Source organism: Dermochelys coriacea, chromosome 3, assembly GCF_009764565.3.
Source record: "Dermochelys coriacea isolate rDerCor1 chromosome 3, rDerCor1.pri.v4, whole genome shotgun sequence".
Taxonomy (NCBI): Eukaryota; Metazoa; Chordata; order Testudines; family Dermochelyidae; genus Dermochelys; species Dermochelys coriacea.
Genome location: NC_050070.1, coordinates 190,811,355 through 190,830,939, shown reverse-complemented (window position 1 = coordinate 190,830,939; position 19,585 = coordinate 190,811,355). Strand labels below are relative to the sequence as shown.

Sequence of the window (19,585 nt, the reverse complement as noted above, 5' to 3'; positions counted from 1 at the left end):
AACAAAGAACAGGGAAAGAGACCACTTGGAGACATCTTCCCCCAGAATATCCCCCACAAGCCCTACACCCCCTTTCCTGGGGAAGGCTTGATAATAATCCTCACCAATTTGTACAGGTGAACACAGACCCAAACCCTTGGATCTTAACAATGAAAAATCAATCAGGTTCTTAAAAGAAGAATTTTAATTAAAGAAAAGGTAAAAGAACCACCTCTGTAAAATCAGGATGGTAAATACCTTGCAGGGTAATCAGATTCAAAACACAGAGGATCCCCTTCTTGGAAAAACCTTAAAGTTACAGAAAACAGGAATAAACCTCCATCTTAACACAGGGAAAATTCACATAAAACAAAAGATAAACTAATCCACCTTGCGGTCAGTAGGTTTCTGATATAGAGTGGTGTTTATGTGACCATCGCTTATTAGCACCGTAGTGTCCAGGAAGTGGATCTCTTGTGTGGACTGGTCCAGGATGAGGTTGATGGTGGGATGGAAATTGTTGAAATCATGGTGGAATTCCTCAAGGGCTTCTTTTCCATGGGTCCAGATGATGAAGATGTCATCAGTGTAGCGCAAGTAGAGTAGGGGCATTAGGGGACGAGAGCTGAGGAAGCATTATTCTAAGTCAACCATAAAAATGTTGGCATACTGTGGGGCCATGCGGGTACCCATCACAGTGCTGCTGATTTGAAGGTATACATTGTCCCCAAATGTGAAATAGTTATGGGTGAGGACTTGCTAATAAGCGATGGTCACATAAACACCACCCTATATCGGAAACCTACTGACCGCTATTCCTACCTACATGCCTCTAGCTTTCATCCAGATCATACCACACGATCCAGTGTCTACAGCCAAGCTCTACGATATAACCGCATTTGCTCCAACCTCTCAGACAGAGACAAACACCTGCAAGATCTCTATCATGCATTCCTACAACTACAATACCCACCTGGTGAAGTGAAGAAGCAGATTGACAGAGCCAGAAGAGTACCCAGAAGTCACCTACTACAGGACAGGCCCAACAAAGAAAATAACAGAACGCCACTAGCCATCACCTTCAGCCCCCAACTAAAACCTCTCCAACGCATCATCAAGGATCTACAGCCTATCCTGAAGGATGACCCATCACTCTCACAGATCTTGGGAGACAGGCCAGTCCTTGCTTACAGATAGCCCCCCAATCTGAAGCAAATACTCACCAGCAACCACACACCACACAACAGAACTGCTAACCCAGGACCCTATTCTTGCAACAAAGCCCGTTGCCAACTCTGTCCACATATCTATTCAGGGGACACCGTCATAGGGCCTAATCACATCAGCCACACTATCAGAGGCTCGTTCACCTGCGCATCTACCAATGTGATATATGCCATCATGTGCCAGCAGTGCCCCTCTGCCATGTACATTGGCCAAACTGGACAGTCTCTACGTAAAAGAATGAATGGACACAAATCAGACGTCAAGAATTATAACATTCAAAAACCAGTTGGAGAACACTTCAGTCTCTCTGGTCACTCGATCACAGACCTAAGAGTGGCTATCCTTCAACAAAAAAGCTTCAAAAACAGACTCCAACGAGAGACTGCTGAATTGGAATTAATTTGCAAACTGGATACAATTAACTTAGGCTTGAATAGAGACTGGGAATGGATGAGTCATTACACAAAGTAAAACCATTTCCCCGTGTTATTTCTCCCCCCCACCCCAGCCCCCACTGTTCCTCAGATATTCTTGTTAACTGCTGGAAATAGCCTACCTTGCTTGTCACCATGAAAGGTTTTCCTCCTTCCCCCCCCCGCTGCTGGTGATGGCTTATCTTAAGTGATCACTCTCCTTACAGTGTGTATGATAAACCCATTGTTTCATGTTCTCTGTGTGTGTATATCAATCTCCCCTCTGTTTTTTCCACCAAATGCATCCGATGAAGTGAGCTGTAGCTCACGATAGCTTATGCTCTAATAAATTTATTAGTCTCTAAGGTGCCACAAGTACTCCCTTTCTTTTTGCGAATAAAGACTAACACGGCTGCTACTCTGAAACTTATCAAGAAACAGAAATTCCAGATGGTTACTCTCCCAATGATAATTCTGGATTGGTTTTCAACCCTCGACCTCCAAGATGCATATTTCCATGTCTCTAGCCACCCTGCCCATCGACGTTTCCTCAGGTTTGCTGTGGGAGTGCAACACTACCGTAAAGGGTCCTCCCTTTTGGCTTTTCCACTGCACCACGTGTCTTCTCCAAGGTCCTAGCAATTGTAATGCTAGCATCTCAGGAAAAAAGGAGTCCTCATATTTCCTTACCTGGATGATTGTCTCCTCAAGTCTCCCACTCAGATAGAAGCGAACCATGCAAATCTTGCAACCCTTCACTGCTTCCGCACCTTGGGCCTGCAAATAATCAAAAACAAATCTACCTTACAACCTACCCAACAAATCGCCTTCATCGGCCCCCACCTCGATTCCACAACTGGTCTTGCATCTCTCCCTCAGGACAGATTCCATACAATGGGCATCCTTATTACTCAGATACATGCCAGCCCACAGACTACAGTCCGAGGCTCCCTATAGCTCTTAGGACATATGGCCGCTTGCACATTTATGGCCGCAAATGCTCACCTGTACATGCAATGCCTTCAGGGTTGGCTAGCCACGGTATACAAACCAAACAAGCATAGGCTAAACAGGTTACTAACTATGCCCCAGAAAGTCAATGACTCACTCCTCTGGTGGACTTCTCCCATGAACCTCTGCACCGGGATTCCCTTCTGACAAGATCGTCCTTCAATTACCATCACCACAGATGCATCCCTCACAGGATGGGGAGCACACATCGGTCACCTCATCACTCAGGGTCTCTGGGCCACTTCAGAAACCAGGCTTCACATAAATTTGCTAGAGGTCCAGGCTTTACACAATGCCTGCCTCCATTTTCTTCCCATCATCCAAAACCACCGAATTTGAATAATCACCGACAACATCGCATGCATATTTTATGTCAACAGATGGGGGAGCCCGATCACACTCCCTTTGCACAGAGACAGTAAAACTTTGGAACTGGTGCCTTCAACACAACATCCATATTTTCGCCTCATACCTGCCGGATTCACAGAATACCACCGCAGACAAGCTCAGCCGATCATTCTCCTTACAGCACGAGTAGGAACTCAACGACACCATTCTTTCCAACATTTTCCAGACCTGGGGTTATCCCCAACTGGATCTATTCATCACATCAACAAACAAAAAATGCCCGACATTCTACTCCAGAGCGGGCCAGGGGAAACACTCATGGTGGAATATCTTTATGCTCCCTTGGACCAAGACTCTCATGTACGTGTTCCCATCAATGCCTGTATTGCACAGAGTAATTCAGAAGATATGAATAGACAGAGCCAACATCATTTTCATAGCCCCAGCGTGGCTGAGACAACTGTGGTACCCCTTTCTCCTGCACGTCGGTCAAGCCACCCATTCCCCTTCCACCACTCGGCAACCTCCTATCACAATGCAGAGGACAACTATTTCACCCTGATGTACAAACTCTCCACCTAAGGGCCTGGCTGATCAATGGTTCTTGAATGCGGAATTAACATGTTTGGACCAAGTACGCACTGTCTTGCTACAAGGCAGAACGCACAACACGCGCACTACCTTCCTACATAAATGGAAACGGTTCACATCTTGGTGCGCTGGCAAACAGACCTCTCCAGTTTCTGCTTCACTTCCATTGATACTGGATTACCTGTTACACCTTAAAACATCTGACCTCTCTACGAGCTCACTCAAGGTCCACCTCGCGGCAATCACCGCCTTCCACCATAAGGTTGACAACGTAACCGTCTTTGTCCATCCAATCACCAAAAGGTTCTTGAAGGGCATGCAGACGTTATACCCGGATGTGAAACCACCTGCTGCACCTCGGGATTTACACCTAGTCCTCAAAGCCCTGATGTATAGACCCTTTGAACTAATAGTTACCTGCTCCCTTCTCCACCTATCCATGAAGACCGCCTTCCTCATAGCAATCATAACTGCCAGATGAGTAGGAGAAATGGGGGGGGCGCTTATGGCAGACCCTCCGTATACCACTTTCTTCCGCAGTAAGGTCATACTCCGCATGCATCCAAGGTTCTTACCTAAGATACACTCTTTCTTTCACCTCAATGAACCTATACACCTTCCAACATTTTTCCCCAAAATCTCATGCTAATGCCTTTGAAATGACAATGCACACTCTTGATGTTCGCAGAGCATTATCCTTTTACCTGGATAGAACAAAACCATTTAGGAAAACCCCTAGACTTTTTGTCTCTACTACTCAGCACTCACAAGGAAATGCTATCTCTACAGAGAGACTTTCCAAATGGATTGTTGACTGCATACGCCTTTGTTACCAACTCAGGCAAATACACCTCCTACATCAATTAGAACATACTCTACCAAAGCTGTCTCCACCTCCAGGGCCTTTCTCCGTAATGTCCCACTGTCTGACATATGCAAGCCAGCTACCTGGGCATCGAAACTTACCTTCGCTAATCACTATGCTCTCATTCACACTGCAGCATCTGACACCAGATTGGATAGAGCTGTCTTGTCAACAGCCTTTGGGACTTTGGATGAGGCACGAATATCCTAATGGATACTGCTTTTCAGTCACCTGAAGTGGAGCACCCACAGGGACATCTTTCTCTCGGAGACGAGGTTACTCACCCTGTGCAGTAACTGATGTTCTTCGAGATGAGTGTCCCTGTGGGTGCTCCAGTACCCGCCATCCTCCCCTCTACTTTGGAATTTGTAACACACTCCGTTGTAGAGAAGGAAGTGAGGAGCCCGGGCTGTGCACGTGCTATTAGAACACTGACCGCTCAAGAGGCAGGCACAGCACATGCACAGCCCTTGGAAGTACTGCTGTAGAGATCTCCAATCGAAGGCGCTGGGACACACCTTGACCTGAAGTGGAACACCCACAGGGACACTCATCTCGAAGAACATCAGTTACTGTACAGGGTGAGTAACCTCCTCTGAAATATCACAGGGCCTGGCTTGGGGACGAACTTTCAGTTTGTCATCAAACACACATTCTTCGAATGGCTGCATGCCAGGCCCACAATTTAGAGTCAATATGGCCACAAGCTGGACACCACTGCTCTAAACTACACTCTTTGATAATATCTGTTCTCTTCTGATTTTCCTCAGTTCTTACTGGCTACTCAATCAGCTTTTCTCTTATGTCTCTCCATCCGCATCTCTGTTCCTGTTTGTTGGCATCCCTCTGGTTCTGTGTTTGGCCCTGTTCTTTTTTTCTCTATACTGTTTGTCTCAGAAAGGTCATCCCCTTCCCTTGTAGCTTCCATATGCAGGTGATTTCCAAATATACCTCTCCACCCTCATACTCTCCTCCTTTTTCTAGATTTCTCTAACTGTTCCTCTAGGACAGTGGTTCTCAACCAGGTACGTGTACCCCTGGGCATACGCAGAGGTCTTCCAGGGGCGTACATCAGCTCATCTAAACATTTGCCTAGGTTTGCAACAGGTTACATTAAAAGCACTAGTGAAGTCAGTACAAACTAAAATTTCATACAGACAACAACTTGTTTATATTGCTCTATATACTATACACTGAAATGTAAGTACAATATTTATGTTTCAGTTGATTTATTTTATAATTATATGGTAAAAATGAGAAAGTAAGCAATTTTTCCGAAATAGTGTGCTATAACACTTTTGTATTTTATGTCTCATTTTGTAAGCAAGTAGTTTTTAAGTGAGGTATAACTTGGGGGTACACAAGACAAATCAGACTTCTGAAAAAGAGTACAGTAGTCTGGAAAGCTTGAGAGCCACTGCTCCAGGATTTCTCTCCACTCAAACTGTCCGAAACTGAACTTGCTTATCTTTGCTTCAGATCCGTCTCCCTTCTGTTTCCATTGACAACTCCAGGATCCTTTACTTCAGAGACTCACAATGTTGGTGTCGACTTTGAGTTTTTCCTCTCCTCTTCTCCCCACATCCAGTCTCTCACTGAGTTCCAACACTTCTTCCCTGTCTCTGCTCTTGCAAAATTTGTCCATGCATTAGTCAACTTGATAACTAATCTCTCTCTGTACTACCAACCCTTCACCTCTCTCCCCACATCCCAATCTAAAATTATCTTCCACTTCTATTGCTCTGACCTGTCATCATCACACACTTGGATCCCTTCCTTGGCCGCCTTTCTCTTATCATATCAAATCCAAACACCTCCTCCCAAGATGGTTTGATTTAAATCAAAGCAATTTAAATCACTGATTTGACTCATGATTTAAATCAGCAAGCAGGAAAACGTCACTTTAAATCATCAATTTTAATAATTTTGCATTTGTACTTTTAGTTATTTTCCAAAAGAAAGATTGATTCTCATTAGTATCCATTAAAATGTGGATTTGCAACTAAATAAAGGCTTTACACTAAATTTGGTGCTTCTTGCTAACTTGGAAGAAACACTATATCTGTACATATTTATTTAAGCAATTATATAGCTGTCAAGGTTCCTTCCCCACTCTGAACTCTAGGATACAGATGTGGGGACCTGCATGAAAGACCCCCTAAGTTTATTCTTACCAGCTTAGGTTAAAAACTTCCCCAAGGTACAAACTTTGCCTTGGTCTTGAACAGTATGCTGCCACCACCAAGCGTTTTAAACAAAGAACAGGGAAAGAGACCACTTGGAGACATCTTCCCCCAAAATATCCCCCCCAAGCCCTACACCCCCTTTCCTGGGGAAGGCTTGATAATAATCCTCACCAATTTGTACAGGTGAACACAGACCCAAACCCTTGGATCTTAAGAACAATGAAAAATCAATCAGGTTCTTAAAAGAAGAATTTTAATTAAAGAAAAGGTAAAAGAATCACCTCTGTAAAATCAGGATGGTAAATACCTTGCAGGGTAATCAGATTCAAAACATAGAGAATCCCTCTACGCAAAACCTTAAGTTACAAAAAGGCACAAAACAGGAATATAAATTCCCTCCAGCACAGCTTATTTTACAAGCCATTAAACAAAATAAAATCTAACGCATTTCCTAGCTAGATTGCTTACTAACTTTACAGGAGTTGTAAGGCTTGCATTCCTGATCTGTTCCCAGCAAAAGCATCACACAGACAGCCCAAACCCTTTGTTCCCCACACTCCAGATTTGAAAGAATCTTGTCCCCTCATTGGCCATTTTGGGTCAGGTGCCAGTGGGGTTACCTTAGCTTCTTACCCTTTACAGGTGAAAGGATTTTGCCTCTGGCCAGGAGGGATTTTACAGCACTGTATACAGAAAGGCGGTTACCCTTTCCTTTATATTTATGACAATAGCTATTCAGATTTTTAATTTTTACATTTTTATTATGTTAGAAAATGGTGAATGATGCATTTCTTATTTACTAGATGATAAATCACAAATAAAAAATTTATGTCAAGCTGTATTTGGATAGAAATTAAGATGAAATTAAAATGTCCCAAACCAACATTTTAATTTTTTATTAAATAAAACTACCTTAAATGTGCTGTGTATATATAAGAAAAGTTTTATCAAAAATTATCATAATATATTTTGCATTTAAAACTAACTTATTAAACAAAGGAAATATTATCTGTAGTTAGTGAATTGAACTGATTGTTTCTGGTCACCATGTCCTTCAAGATTTTAGAACTAGTAAATCTCATCCTCTCACACCTCATTTTTATTCAGAGATTGGAAGAAGAAAACAAGCTTTTCAGCTTTTTCATCTTCTAATTGGCTTCTTAACTTTGAATGAATTAATCATTGAATTGTACTAGTTGAATAAACTGAAATGAAAAAAAATTACTCTCTGCATCTGCATAAGAAGTTATGGCTGTCAAAATCTAGTTTAGCGCTTCAGCAAACTCTGGTTCCAGGTGATTAGCCAGGGGCTTCTATCAGTTCAATGATTAGACTTTCTTTAAAATTTGACAGCAAACATGTACTACTTAATATTGTTTCTGAATTTAATTTAAGTGATTTTAATATTATAAAAAGTTTAGGCCTTAACTCAGGTTGTCAATTTCAAATTTAATTGTAACTAGGTTTACTTCTAAAAAATAAACTTTTATTTCATTTAAATTAAAAAAATCGATTTAAATAAAATGGGATATTTTTGATTTTAAAAAATCATTGATTTTTATCCACCCTATCTCCTCCTTGTCTACAAAGTCTTATCTCATTTACCCTCCGCCTACATCTGTGTTCATTTCCTTCTTCTCCTCTAATTGTTCTAGCCATCTCTCATAATCATCTTTCCTTACTACTCCCTTGTATCCTCTCACTCCCAGGTTAATTCATGCTTCCCCTCTGCTTGAAATAGTTTTTCACTTCTTGTCTGACAGTCTTCTCATCTCTCTCTCTCTTTACTTTTTCAAATTCCTCCTTAAAACCCAATTTGTCAAGAAATCCTCTACTCCCCAGTGCTGTCCACACTCTCCCTTATCTATGCTATTGTCTTGTGTCATGTCTGTCTTAAACGCTATTGTGGCTCTCAATACCTAGCTCCTAACATCAGTAGATCTCAAAGTGCTTTACAAAGGAGTTCAGTGTCATTATCCCCATTTTACACATAGGGAAACTGAGGCAGGGAACATTGAAGCGATTTGCTCATAGTCACCCAGTAGGCTAGTTGTAGAGCCAGGAGTTAGATCCCACATCTCCTGAGTTCTGTACAGTGCCCAGTCCTCTGGGCCACATTGACTAGGTAAACTATTGTGCCTGCACACTATCAGTTGCAGGATCAGGTCCTTAGAAAATATAAACTGTTTGGGACAAGGAACATGCCTCACTCTTTGAAGTGCCATATAAGTTTATTTCACTGTCTTAAGTGATTAATGATAATAGTTTGAGTTAATGACCTTGCTGAGAGAATGATCCTAAATCTTTAAATTGAAAATGTTATTGTTCCAAGAGAAAGTTGTTTTTAGAACTTAAAACCATCAGTTTGTCTGTCCTAAGGTAGCATTGTGGAGGCAGGATTCTCCGCCCCTTGACAAAAGTCTGAGCTCTGGGGAAGATAAGATGAGTCTGGGTCACGTGTGTATTTATAAAAATTTAACCTATAGGGCTAGCCTGCTTGATTGCCTATATATTTTTTTCTTATTGATTCCTTATTTTCTTGTGGGATTGATCATTTGTTTTATTATAATAGATTTATATTAAAGTATTTTGGCTGTAAGACAAGGAACCTACAGGCCACATCCTATAGGTTGAGCTAAAGCAAAGTTAGCATACATATGTCTTTTAGAGTAGCAGCCGTGTTAGTCTGTATTCGCAAAAAAGAAAAGGAGTACTTGTGGCACCTTAGAGACTAACAAATTTATTTGAGCATAAGCTTTCGTGAGCTACAACTCACTTCATTGGATGCATTCAATGGAAAATACAGTGGGGAGATTTATATATACACACAGACAACATGAAACAATGGGTTTCATCATACACACTGTAAGAGAGTTTATCATACATATGTCTGCAACCTTTTACCCAGATAGCAAAGTTAGCATACATATGTTCGGGACCTTTCACCTATATAGGTGGTGATAAGAGAAAGCATAAAGTCCATATATGGATGCGACCTTTAACATAGATAGATAAAGGATACGTAGAGGTAGGTTGGCATGGGGGGCTTCCTAAATTCATACCCTCTGTAAATTTAACAGGAACACCACAAGGAAAGAACCAAAATAGCTGGGTTGGACAGAAATAACAAATGTGAGAATGATCTAATGTCATTAATATGTATGTATATGTCATCAATATGTACAAACATACCAGCCCATGGTAGCCTAACATTTTGTGGTTGAGGAAACTAAGTTTGGACATAGAAGGAGGGCCTGAGTGCTCAAGATCTATAAGAGCGGTGACCCACCATGCCAAGGAAGCTTCTAAGGTTCTAAGCTTCAGGGTTTATAAGCTTCAAGTTTCAAGCCTTCTTTGTTTATTAGTCCATTAGTCTGTTAGTTCTTAACTGTAAGTTTTAGGTCAGTTAGTTAAGTAAAACTCTAAGTTAGCTTCAATAGCTTTTAGCTCTTTAGCTTCTCCTAAGCTCTTCACCTCCCATGCAAGAATTGAGGAATCTGGACCAGAAGTCTCTTGGCATGCCAGAGGCGAGGCTGGTTCTTTGTCTCTTACAACCAGGTTATCAAGGAAGAGTGTGAGTATATTAATCAAAAGCTTTATAGTATATAATAGCACATGTATCTCTAGAATAATATTATTGCCTTTGTAACTCTGATTATTTTACTATTTGATTATTATTCCATTTATCTCAATAAAAGTCTTTAAGGCTACATTTATCTCAGTGTGTGTGTCCTTTCATACATCCCAACAGTCTTTGCAAACTCTGTAGCCTGATTCTGGGACAAGAACCTTATTATCTTCTGATCAGATTAATTGGTGAGCCTATAACCCATATTATCCAAATTAATAATATTAACATCCTAAAATCAGGCAACAAAAAACATGCACAGGAAATATGGTAGCTATGCCAGAAAATGTATATCAATCAAGATTTCCAAGTGCTTAAAATAATTAAGCCTCACAAATCCACTGAGTTAGGACTCTCTATTTGCTAGTATTTATAACTCATTGCAAATGGAGATGTTGTGACACAGGGGAAGTTAAGTGACTTGCCCAAGGTCACACAGCAAGTCAGTGGTTGAACCAGAAATAGAATGCAGAACTTCTGACTCCCAATCCCATGATCTAGCTACTAGACAAAATTGCATTTCTTCCTCCTGAAAGATATGGCAAAACCTTGCTAATTCATTGCCAATGTAAATTATTAAATTTTGGGAATTAGTGGGTAAGCCAAACTAATGTGATTTAAAAAAAAATAAATTAATGATACTGCATCTCAAAATATAATTTTATTGCAAGGGTTGTTTAGTTGTAACTATGTAAGTAGTAGTGTATTAGTTATTGCACATAAATAAAATTTTATTTATGTGCAATAACTAATACACTACTACATACATAGTAGTGTATTAGTGTAGACTTTAAATTTTTTGAAGTCTGTGTGATATGAGACCTCATTGCAGTACATATTATTTCATCTTCATTGAGAAGTTGCATGAGTCTGCTAATTTTTTCAAAGGGAATTATTAGGCCTGTAGATTAACAAACTGAGAATTAATGGGGTTCTACTGTAATTATTGGACAATGAAATGGATATGTTAAATGGCAACATAATCTAAGTTACACAGGACTTAGTTTTCAGAAGTGGTGAGCACCTGCAGCTTCTGCTGAGTTCAGCAGGAGTTATGGATACACAGGACTTCTGAAAATTAGGGCCATAGTAAAGAACTTCTTTTGTTATTTACATAATGTAAAGAAATCCGTTGTCTGTTCAGCAAAATTTAATTTATCTGTGTATCATTTACAGTTGTAATATTTTAACTTGTAGTTTTTGAATTTTGCAAATAAATCTTTCAACACATTATGAAAAGCTAGTAATTATATGCACTATTTAAAGCTAAACTAGAACAGTTAATATCACCTTTTGGAACTGGAGTTATTGGTGCTTGTTGTAGGACCGCCTGCATAAATGAGTCTTACACATAGGAGGGAGAAGCTGTATGTTAGCTGTGAAGCAAACACACACATTTTACTGTTCATTTCTTTGTTGTTTAGGATTTGCTTAGAGAGCTGCATGAATTCCTGGAGTACGATAAAGAAAAAGAGGACAGATTTTGTTGTGAAATAGCTGACCCCCCATGTAAGAGAATCAGACTTGAGAACATGGGAGAAGGGGCTGAGGATTTGAATCAAAATGGGGCCCTCCAGCAGACCCCTGTGGCAGATGATATAAATGTTGCTATGGAGAACTCTACTCCGAAGGTTTGCAGTGTGTGCTTGGGAATTCTTCAGGAGTTCTGCGAGATAGATTTTGTTAAGAAGGTAAATGATCTTTTCCTGCTCTGTAGACACATTTTTCTATGAGCTGTTAAATGTGTGTTTGGTAGAATCCTGCAATGCAAACCCTGTGATCTAGTTGTTATTGTTTTTTAAAATCATTAATCAGTTTCAGTCCCATATGTAGTTGAGTGGCTCCATCTAGATTTAAAATACGCTGTGTAACTTAAATCAAGAGCAGATGGGAAAATGCTTCAGTTCGTTTCATCATCTGCAATTACTGATTTAACTACTTAAATAACACTATTGGTGTGGTCTCTGGGTACCTCATATACAGTCAACAAAGGGGAATTACCCTTGGGTTGCTCAAGATCATATTTTACCCTGTCCTTGCTATAGTTTAACTAAAAAAGCCTGAGAAGACAGGTGAACCTTCAATTGTCTCCTGAAGCTAATCTAACTCAGACCTCCATGATCATGTTTCAAAAGCAAAGGGCTGACAGCAGTTCCATGGTACTTGAATACAGTACTACTACAATGTGGTTGTAGATGGTGAGCACATCTTTACTTATGCTTTGTGACTGGAGAATAAATAAGGCATGAAACGCAGTTGATGGTGCTGTGCTGTTCAGTATTTCTCTTAGGTGCATATTTTTAATGGATAGAGGAGTTGTAAAGCAGCATGAATCGCCCTTATAATGTATTCTTATCTTTAGGAAGCCACAGACTAAGGAAAAATGTTAAGTAATTTGGTGGCACAAAAGACTGTAAGCATAAAAGTTATAAGAGCGAATATGATTGTGAATTAGGGAAAAAGATAGTATGAAAAGCATTGTAAACACCATATATGAAGGATAAAATTGCTCGGGTAACAGAGTGAAATGTGCAGGGGGGCTTTCAAAACTTAGTGGAAGCTTTGATGTTAGTGCTGATAAATAAGACTAGTTGATTTAGTAGAATGAACATTGGATTCAGCATAGCCAATAAACTGGGACCAGTTAGAATTGTGCAGTTTCTATTGTTACAGTGCATGAGTTTGTTCCTTTTTCATAGGCAAAATACCTTCTACGTTATGGACCAGATTTTTAGTGTTGGCTTTTTAAAGTTATGCCACTGAGTGGCAATAGAAAACCTGACAGCAATTGGTTAAAAAACAGCCAAGGCTGATTCTTTCCTAAAAGAAACTCATTATCCTAACAGTGCAATTGACATACAGTATTGATTTTAATTGGAATGCTACCACTTGTTTTTAGAGAGACATGGTGGGGGAGGTAATATCTGTTATTGGACCAGCTTCTGCTGGTGAGAGAGACAAGTTTTTGATCTACACAAAGCTTTCAGCAGAAGTTGGTCCAATAAAAGATATTACCTCCCCCGCTTTGTTTCTCTAATATCCTGGGACCAACATGGCTACAACACTGCAAGCAACCATGTTTTTTTAACAGTTACCAAAATATGTGGATTTTGGGACAATGCCCCCAAATATGTTTGTGTAACTCCAGCAGAGGTGTGTAGCTAACAGCTCTGGTATTACACCAGCCAGTGCTTAATTGGAGTCAGTTAAATATCTGATGCTGTATATTTAAGTAGCAGATACAGACTGAAGTTCTCAAGATTCTGAATTAGGGGTTCATCTTAGAGTCTGGAAAGACTTTGAGTATCAAAATAACTCATTTTGATTGCTCAGTGTGTCTCTCTATCTACCCCTTTTACTCATTCATTCCTTCTCTTTCCTCCCGCTCCTTGGACTTACCTTCCCTCCTCATTCATTCTGTGCTCCATGTTCATTATTGCCTCCTTTTCACCACCTATCTGCTCCCTTTCACACTTCATTTCTCCAGAGGGAGGGACAGGCAGGGACAGCCCAGAGAAGAGCAGCTCCCTTTCCAACAGGCACATGGTTATGTACCATGTCTGCCAGCAGATTGCATGGCCATATAACCATGCAGCTTAGGGGGACCCTTGCTCCTCATTCTCCCTTCCCCTCATCCCATCTCTATTCCCTAGCACCTGTTCCCCATCCCAAAATTGTTACTACTTCTCTCCCAATAATCAGATACTCCCCTCCCTGCAACCAAAGTCTTTTATAGCCCTACTCCCAAAAATCAATTGCTGCCATCCTTCTTCCTTCCCTATGTCAACTAGTCCTTGTCCTACACACCTCTGCATGGGGCTCTGTTGCTACTGCTCTCCCATTCCTGCTGCTCTCCTAGACACCAGGAAGCCTTTGCACAGATGGGTGGATAGGGTGGTGGAGAAGCAGCAGCAACCCTGATGGCTCCAGCAGCAGAAGGATAAGAAAAAGAACTGAAAATGTATTATTTTTAAGACTCTCTCATGACTTTTTGGGAGCATGGTTTTCTAGTACTTAGGGTTGGCAGTATTTGAGGGGAGAGAGGAAGGGTGGTAGGGGCCGTGACAGTAACGTGTGGGGTGATGAGTAGGAGATGTGCCGGGTGAGAGAGGAGAAGCAGCAGCAGCAGCATTTGCTTTTGATTACTATTGGGATTTTCACTCCCCTTCCTTGGGCCTGGGCATTGGGGAGCAATGCTGGGATATTATTTTCCCAATTTGCTGGTGGCATACCACTGGGATTTCACTCTTCCCAGCAAGGAGAAGTAACAGTGGTAGTTGAGAGGAGAGGGAGCCCACAGGAAGCGAATAGTTGCCTCCTAAGGAAGGAGCTCATCTGTGCAACAGGCTACGCTCAATGTATGAGGCCTGCCAAAGGAGGTAATGCCATGTATTCTGTACCTATGGTCATACTGGGTAAAAGAGAGAAAGATAGGAAAGACAAACTCTGCCTGCTAGTTTTTTGTGTGACAAATTTAGTTGTTTAGTATTAAATAGAATAGAAATCTGGGCTCTGATGCTGCCTCTTATATTTGTAAAAAATTACATACTAATCTTGAGATAATGTAGGCATTTGCTTTTAAAATAAAAGATAAAGTATTTTATCTCGGATAATTCGTAATCTTCAAAGTAATAAAGTAATATGTTTGTGAGTGTACTATCCTAAGGACTTCTGCATTTGTGTTATCGTAGAATTGCAACAGCGAGAGATGGAATTAGACTATATTTGTTTCATTCCTCTACCTCTGTGGGATTGTTCCCTTCAATAACTGTTATTTAGGCTTGCAAGGATTAGATTTTTTTTTTTTGTAAATGTCAATTTCACTGTATATGCACAAACCAATGAAAAAATATATCCATTAATAATAATCTAAATTTACAGATAGGCAAAGTAAGAAAAATGCTGCTTGAGAACTTATTAGAGTTTAATTTAAGGCTATTAACATTGTATATTTGTGACATGATATTGACAATTTGTGTTTTAATAGTTACAAAGTTTTAACTTTTTGAATTGCAGTGTCTACTGCCATTAAATAATTACCAAGTGTTGCTCTGAAATATTCCTCTTAATGAATATTCTTTCTTAATGAATAGCAATATAAAAATAATGTACTGTAAGCAGTCACAGTAGCAAATTGGGCCAGACTTTAGGCAAACCTAATTTAATGCATCAGAATTTTTTAAAATTAATCATAGCCTGTACATTAAAGTAGACCTAGTTAAAGTTTTAGAAGATTACCATGTTTTTGCTATTCCTTTTCAAAACTGGGTGTTTAAACAAGGTGGCCATTAGTGAAAAGTGAATGAAGTTCAAATAATTTAAAAATCTATTTTACTAGGGTGCCTTGTGTGGGGCAACATAGATTCAGATCACGTAAGCTCCTTCACTGGAGGTTTTCAAAAGAAAGTGGCTGGATAGCCATCTGTTTTGGATGGTATAGACACAACAAATCCTGCACCTTGGCAGGGGGTTAGATTAGATGACCCTTGCGATCTCTTCTAACCCTGTGATTCTATGATTATCTGACTCCCTCTTCCCACAAGCATTGCAATTTTGCACAGCGCTGAAAAATTTAGATCACTAAAAACTGAAAAAAAAGTTTAAACATAAACATCTATATTATCCATTGAAATTATTTTAAAAAATCTAATTCTGCCAAGCCTAGTCTTATCTTTATGATTAGCTTCAACATAAAATACTGAGTTGGATTTCTTTTATAGTGGCGTAACAATGAGGGTATACAGTGACAATAATATAAAATCTGTCTGGAAATTACAGTCCTTAAAGAAACCTAAAAAAACCCTGTCTCTAATTGGGTAGGATTTAGTGAGTTTATGGTCATTTTATATATGAATATATAGCAAAAAGTAATGTTATAGAAGGTTTGCACTAGAATAAAGATTATCAGTTTAACTCCCTTATTGAGGATTCATATCCTTCTCTTTTAGGTGTGCCAAAAGGTTAATTCTGCTGAGTACCAGTTTACTAGCTTTGTATTTTCCGTGTCACTCCCACCACAGTTGTCTGTTAGAGAGGTAAGTGTTTATGGATACGTCTATTGACCATTGTAACTTAAACGTGTAAAAACAAAGAATGTGTCCTGGGAAGTGGAGAAGGCTTGCATTTCATTGATTTTGCTTCAGAATAAAATAGTACCTTTAAATATGCGCTAAAAATAAAGAATAAGTTAAGCAATATTATTTTTAACCAGAAAGTGTTCTTCAGAAATGATTAGAGAATGACTGTAGTCCTGCCAGCTATTATTTTAATTAAAAAGATATTTGAATGACTCCATTATTCAGTGGATGAGTTTCTTTAAATCTGAAAACTAAAAGGAGTTTCTTCAAAATCTTGGTGTATAGTTCCCTTTGGTGAAGACATGAGCACTGCAGTGTGGATTTCTCGGGGAAGGAACAGCACAGCTGGTACCTTTCCTGAAATAGATGGTAATTGGCAGTGCAGAATACAAGTGAAAGAATTTGAAGATGAACTCTAGCTGTGTAGCATTGTAAAAGAGGTAAAAGTACATATTTTATTTTAGTAGACTTCCTGGCTACTTGACTCATGCTTTGTGGGAAATCTAGATGAATGCAGCTGTGAAGTACTAAAATTTGTGAACAGTCTAGTCAAATTTGAACTGTTTACATTCCTATCCTCGTGTTTAGAAAATAGCAGAAAATGGACAGATGTGACACCCCAATAATTTTGGGCAAATCAACAGATTACAATATATAGTGGTAATTAAAACTATTGCTGTATTAAGTATATTAGTTACAACATGTTTTATAATGTCCATCTGCCTTCTATTCTAAACTGGCATTGAGATTAACTGTTGTGAATGGCAACCTACAAATACTTAAGATAAATCTCTTCTTATCTAAGATAGAGTAAAATTTTTCAGTAAACATAGTGGGATGAAGGTCCTGGACATTAGTGATCATTAGAGAACCTGTGGCATTTGTACTAAGATTAAGGGTATTATTTCTTGTATCTTGGGCAAATTCCAGTGTAGGTAAATACATAGATCCAGATCCACTGTAGATAAATACATAGGTCCAGATCCACAAAGGTACTTAGGTGCCTAAACCCCAGATTTAAGCACTTAAGTATTGAATTTAGACGGCTAAATCCCAGTTTTGGCTCCACTGCCTTCCACAAAACTCCTGCCAAACCCAGTAGGCATCTAAACTCATTCAGCACCCAAGTTTTCAGGGTAGAAGTTCCCTAATTTCTTCTTTGAGTAGATGCAGCAGTGTATTCCACTCAGTTGTGCGTGTGCCCAGCTCACCAGAGCTGGAAAATTTTGCCTAGCAGTACACATAGTAGGCGGTGCTCATGCCCCATACTAAATACCTGGCTATATGAGATGATACCACCTTTGCCCCTCGCAGTTTCTTTTTACCATCCATGACTGGAGTCTGAGCTCTGTGTGGTTCTTAACATCACAATCTCTTACTATTTTAGTGTTTTTTCCTAGTTGTGTATAGTTAGCTAGCACCCTTAGTGGTAGATTTAGTGTTAGAGTTAGTTAAGTTTTTACCTGTTGATTCCCTCACCAGGGTTTAGACATTATCCATCCTGTGGAGAGGCGATCCCCACACTTGGTGCTTGCTGTGCCTGGGTGAGGCCCATGTCAAGGAATGGTGTTCAATCTGTAGATTGTTCATAAGATGGACTCGGGTGGCTAGGGATATTCACCTAAAACAGCACCTGCTCGAACAAGTCATGTGGCCTACTTCAGCACCGAGGACCTTACAGGATCAGAGGTCGCTCTTGGGTTCTTAGAGTGCCATGTTTCAAGCTCTGAAGCCGGCATCTCTCCAAAGAGATGGAGGAGCCATTCCCTGTCAAGTGCACTGAGGAAAAGTTTGCATGAGACCACTCCAGGACTCATGGAGACTCTTCCTTCTCCATCTCCAGGAAGAGCGTGGACTGGTATGGCATTACTGCCCACATATGCAATGGAGCAGGTCCTCCCAGCTGTTCCCTAGTACCACGCAGGAGTTTGGGAGATCCCGTATTGTTGGCTTCGGTTCCAGCCCCAGAGCTTCTTCATCTCCATCCTCTGGTCTGAGAGACGGTTCTTCTGTGGCACCTTAACACGGTCCTACTGGCTTTGATGGGACCTCTGTTTGAGCCCCTGGCATCTTGTCCCTTTCCACTTTTGTGTCAGAAGACTGCGTTCCTAGTAGCGATAACATCTGTAAGGAGAATCCGAGTTGCCCAGTTCTCCAAAGACAATGTAAATTTATGGCCACACCCCATATTTTTGTCTAAGGTGGTTTCTCAGTTTCATTTGAACCAGGTGATATATTTACCTATGCTCTTTACTAAGCTGCATTCATCTCTGGAGCAGCGGCATCTCCATATGTTAGATGTCAGATGATGTCTGGTCTTCTACTTGGATATGACTAAACCGTTTCATGCTTTGCTTCTCCTGTTTGTTTCATATGCGAATTATATGAAGGGGCAAGAGGTCTCTTCACAAGTGATCTCTACATGGATAACATCCTGTATCAAAACTACGTATGGAATAGCTTTGGCTACACCTCCTCAGTGAATGTGAGCTCATTCTACGAGAGTGGAATCTACATCAATAGTGTTCTTCCATGACGTCTCCATATTGGACATTTGCAGGGCTGCCATGTGGTCATCCATACATATGTTTATGAACCATTATGCCAGGGGTGGCCAACCTGAGCCTGAGAAGGAGCCAGAATTTACCAATGTCATTGCCAAAGAGCCACAGTAATATGTCAGCAGCCCCCTATCAGCTCCCCACCCCAGTCCCAGTGCCTCCCACTGGCAGCCCCGCCCATCAGTGCCTCCCCCTCTGTCGCGATCAGCTGTTTCGTGGTGTGCAGGAGGCTCTGGAGAAGAGGGGGAGAAGCAAGGGCACTGCAGGCTCAGGGGACGGGGCAGGAAGGGGTGGAGTGGGGGAAAGGCCTGTGGCAGAGCCGGGGCTGAGCAGTGAGCTCTCCCCGCACATTGGAAAGTTGGTGCTTGTAGCTCCAGTCCCGGAGTTGGTGTCTATACAAGGAGCCACATATAACTTCTGAAGAGCTGCATGTGGCTATGGAACCACAGGTTGGCCACCCTTGATTATGCCATTACTGCATCATCCAGCTGAATGCTAGCTTGGGTAGAGCGGTCCAGCAGTCCTTGCTTAGATAGACTCTGAGCCCCACCTTCTAGGATGGGTAGTGCTTGTGAGTCACCTAAGTTGAATACATGTCTGCATTTACTCAAAAAAGAAAAAATGATTACTTATCGGTATTGTTACTGTTGTTCTTCAAGATGTGATGCGGCGGCATATTCCATGACCCACCCTCCATCC

At 40.7% G+C, this 19,585-nt stretch overlaps 1 protein-coding gene across 12 annotated transcripts in view; it reads left to right on the top strand.

Moving 5' to 3' along the window:
- The window catches only part of PUS10 (pseudouridine synthase 10), a 97,018-nt gene that overhangs the window by 15,718 nt on the left and 61,715 nt on the right, over positions 1-19,585 (top strand). For 7 of the 12 annotated variants that reach the window (XM_043511958.1, XM_038396716.2, XM_038396715.2 and 4 more), the window contains exons 3-4: positions 11,673-11,939; positions 16,197-16,283. In XM_043511958.1, the coding sequence (XP_043367893.1) occupies positions 11,673-11,939; positions 16,197-16,283 (354 nt within the window). Of the gene's footprint in view, positions 1-9,511; positions 10,195-11,672; positions 11,940-16,196; positions 16,284-16,669; positions 16,766-19,585 lie in introns of those variants that run through there. The other 5 variants (XM_038396719.2, XM_038396722.2, XM_043511964.1 and 2 more) reach the window with 5 other exon arrangements.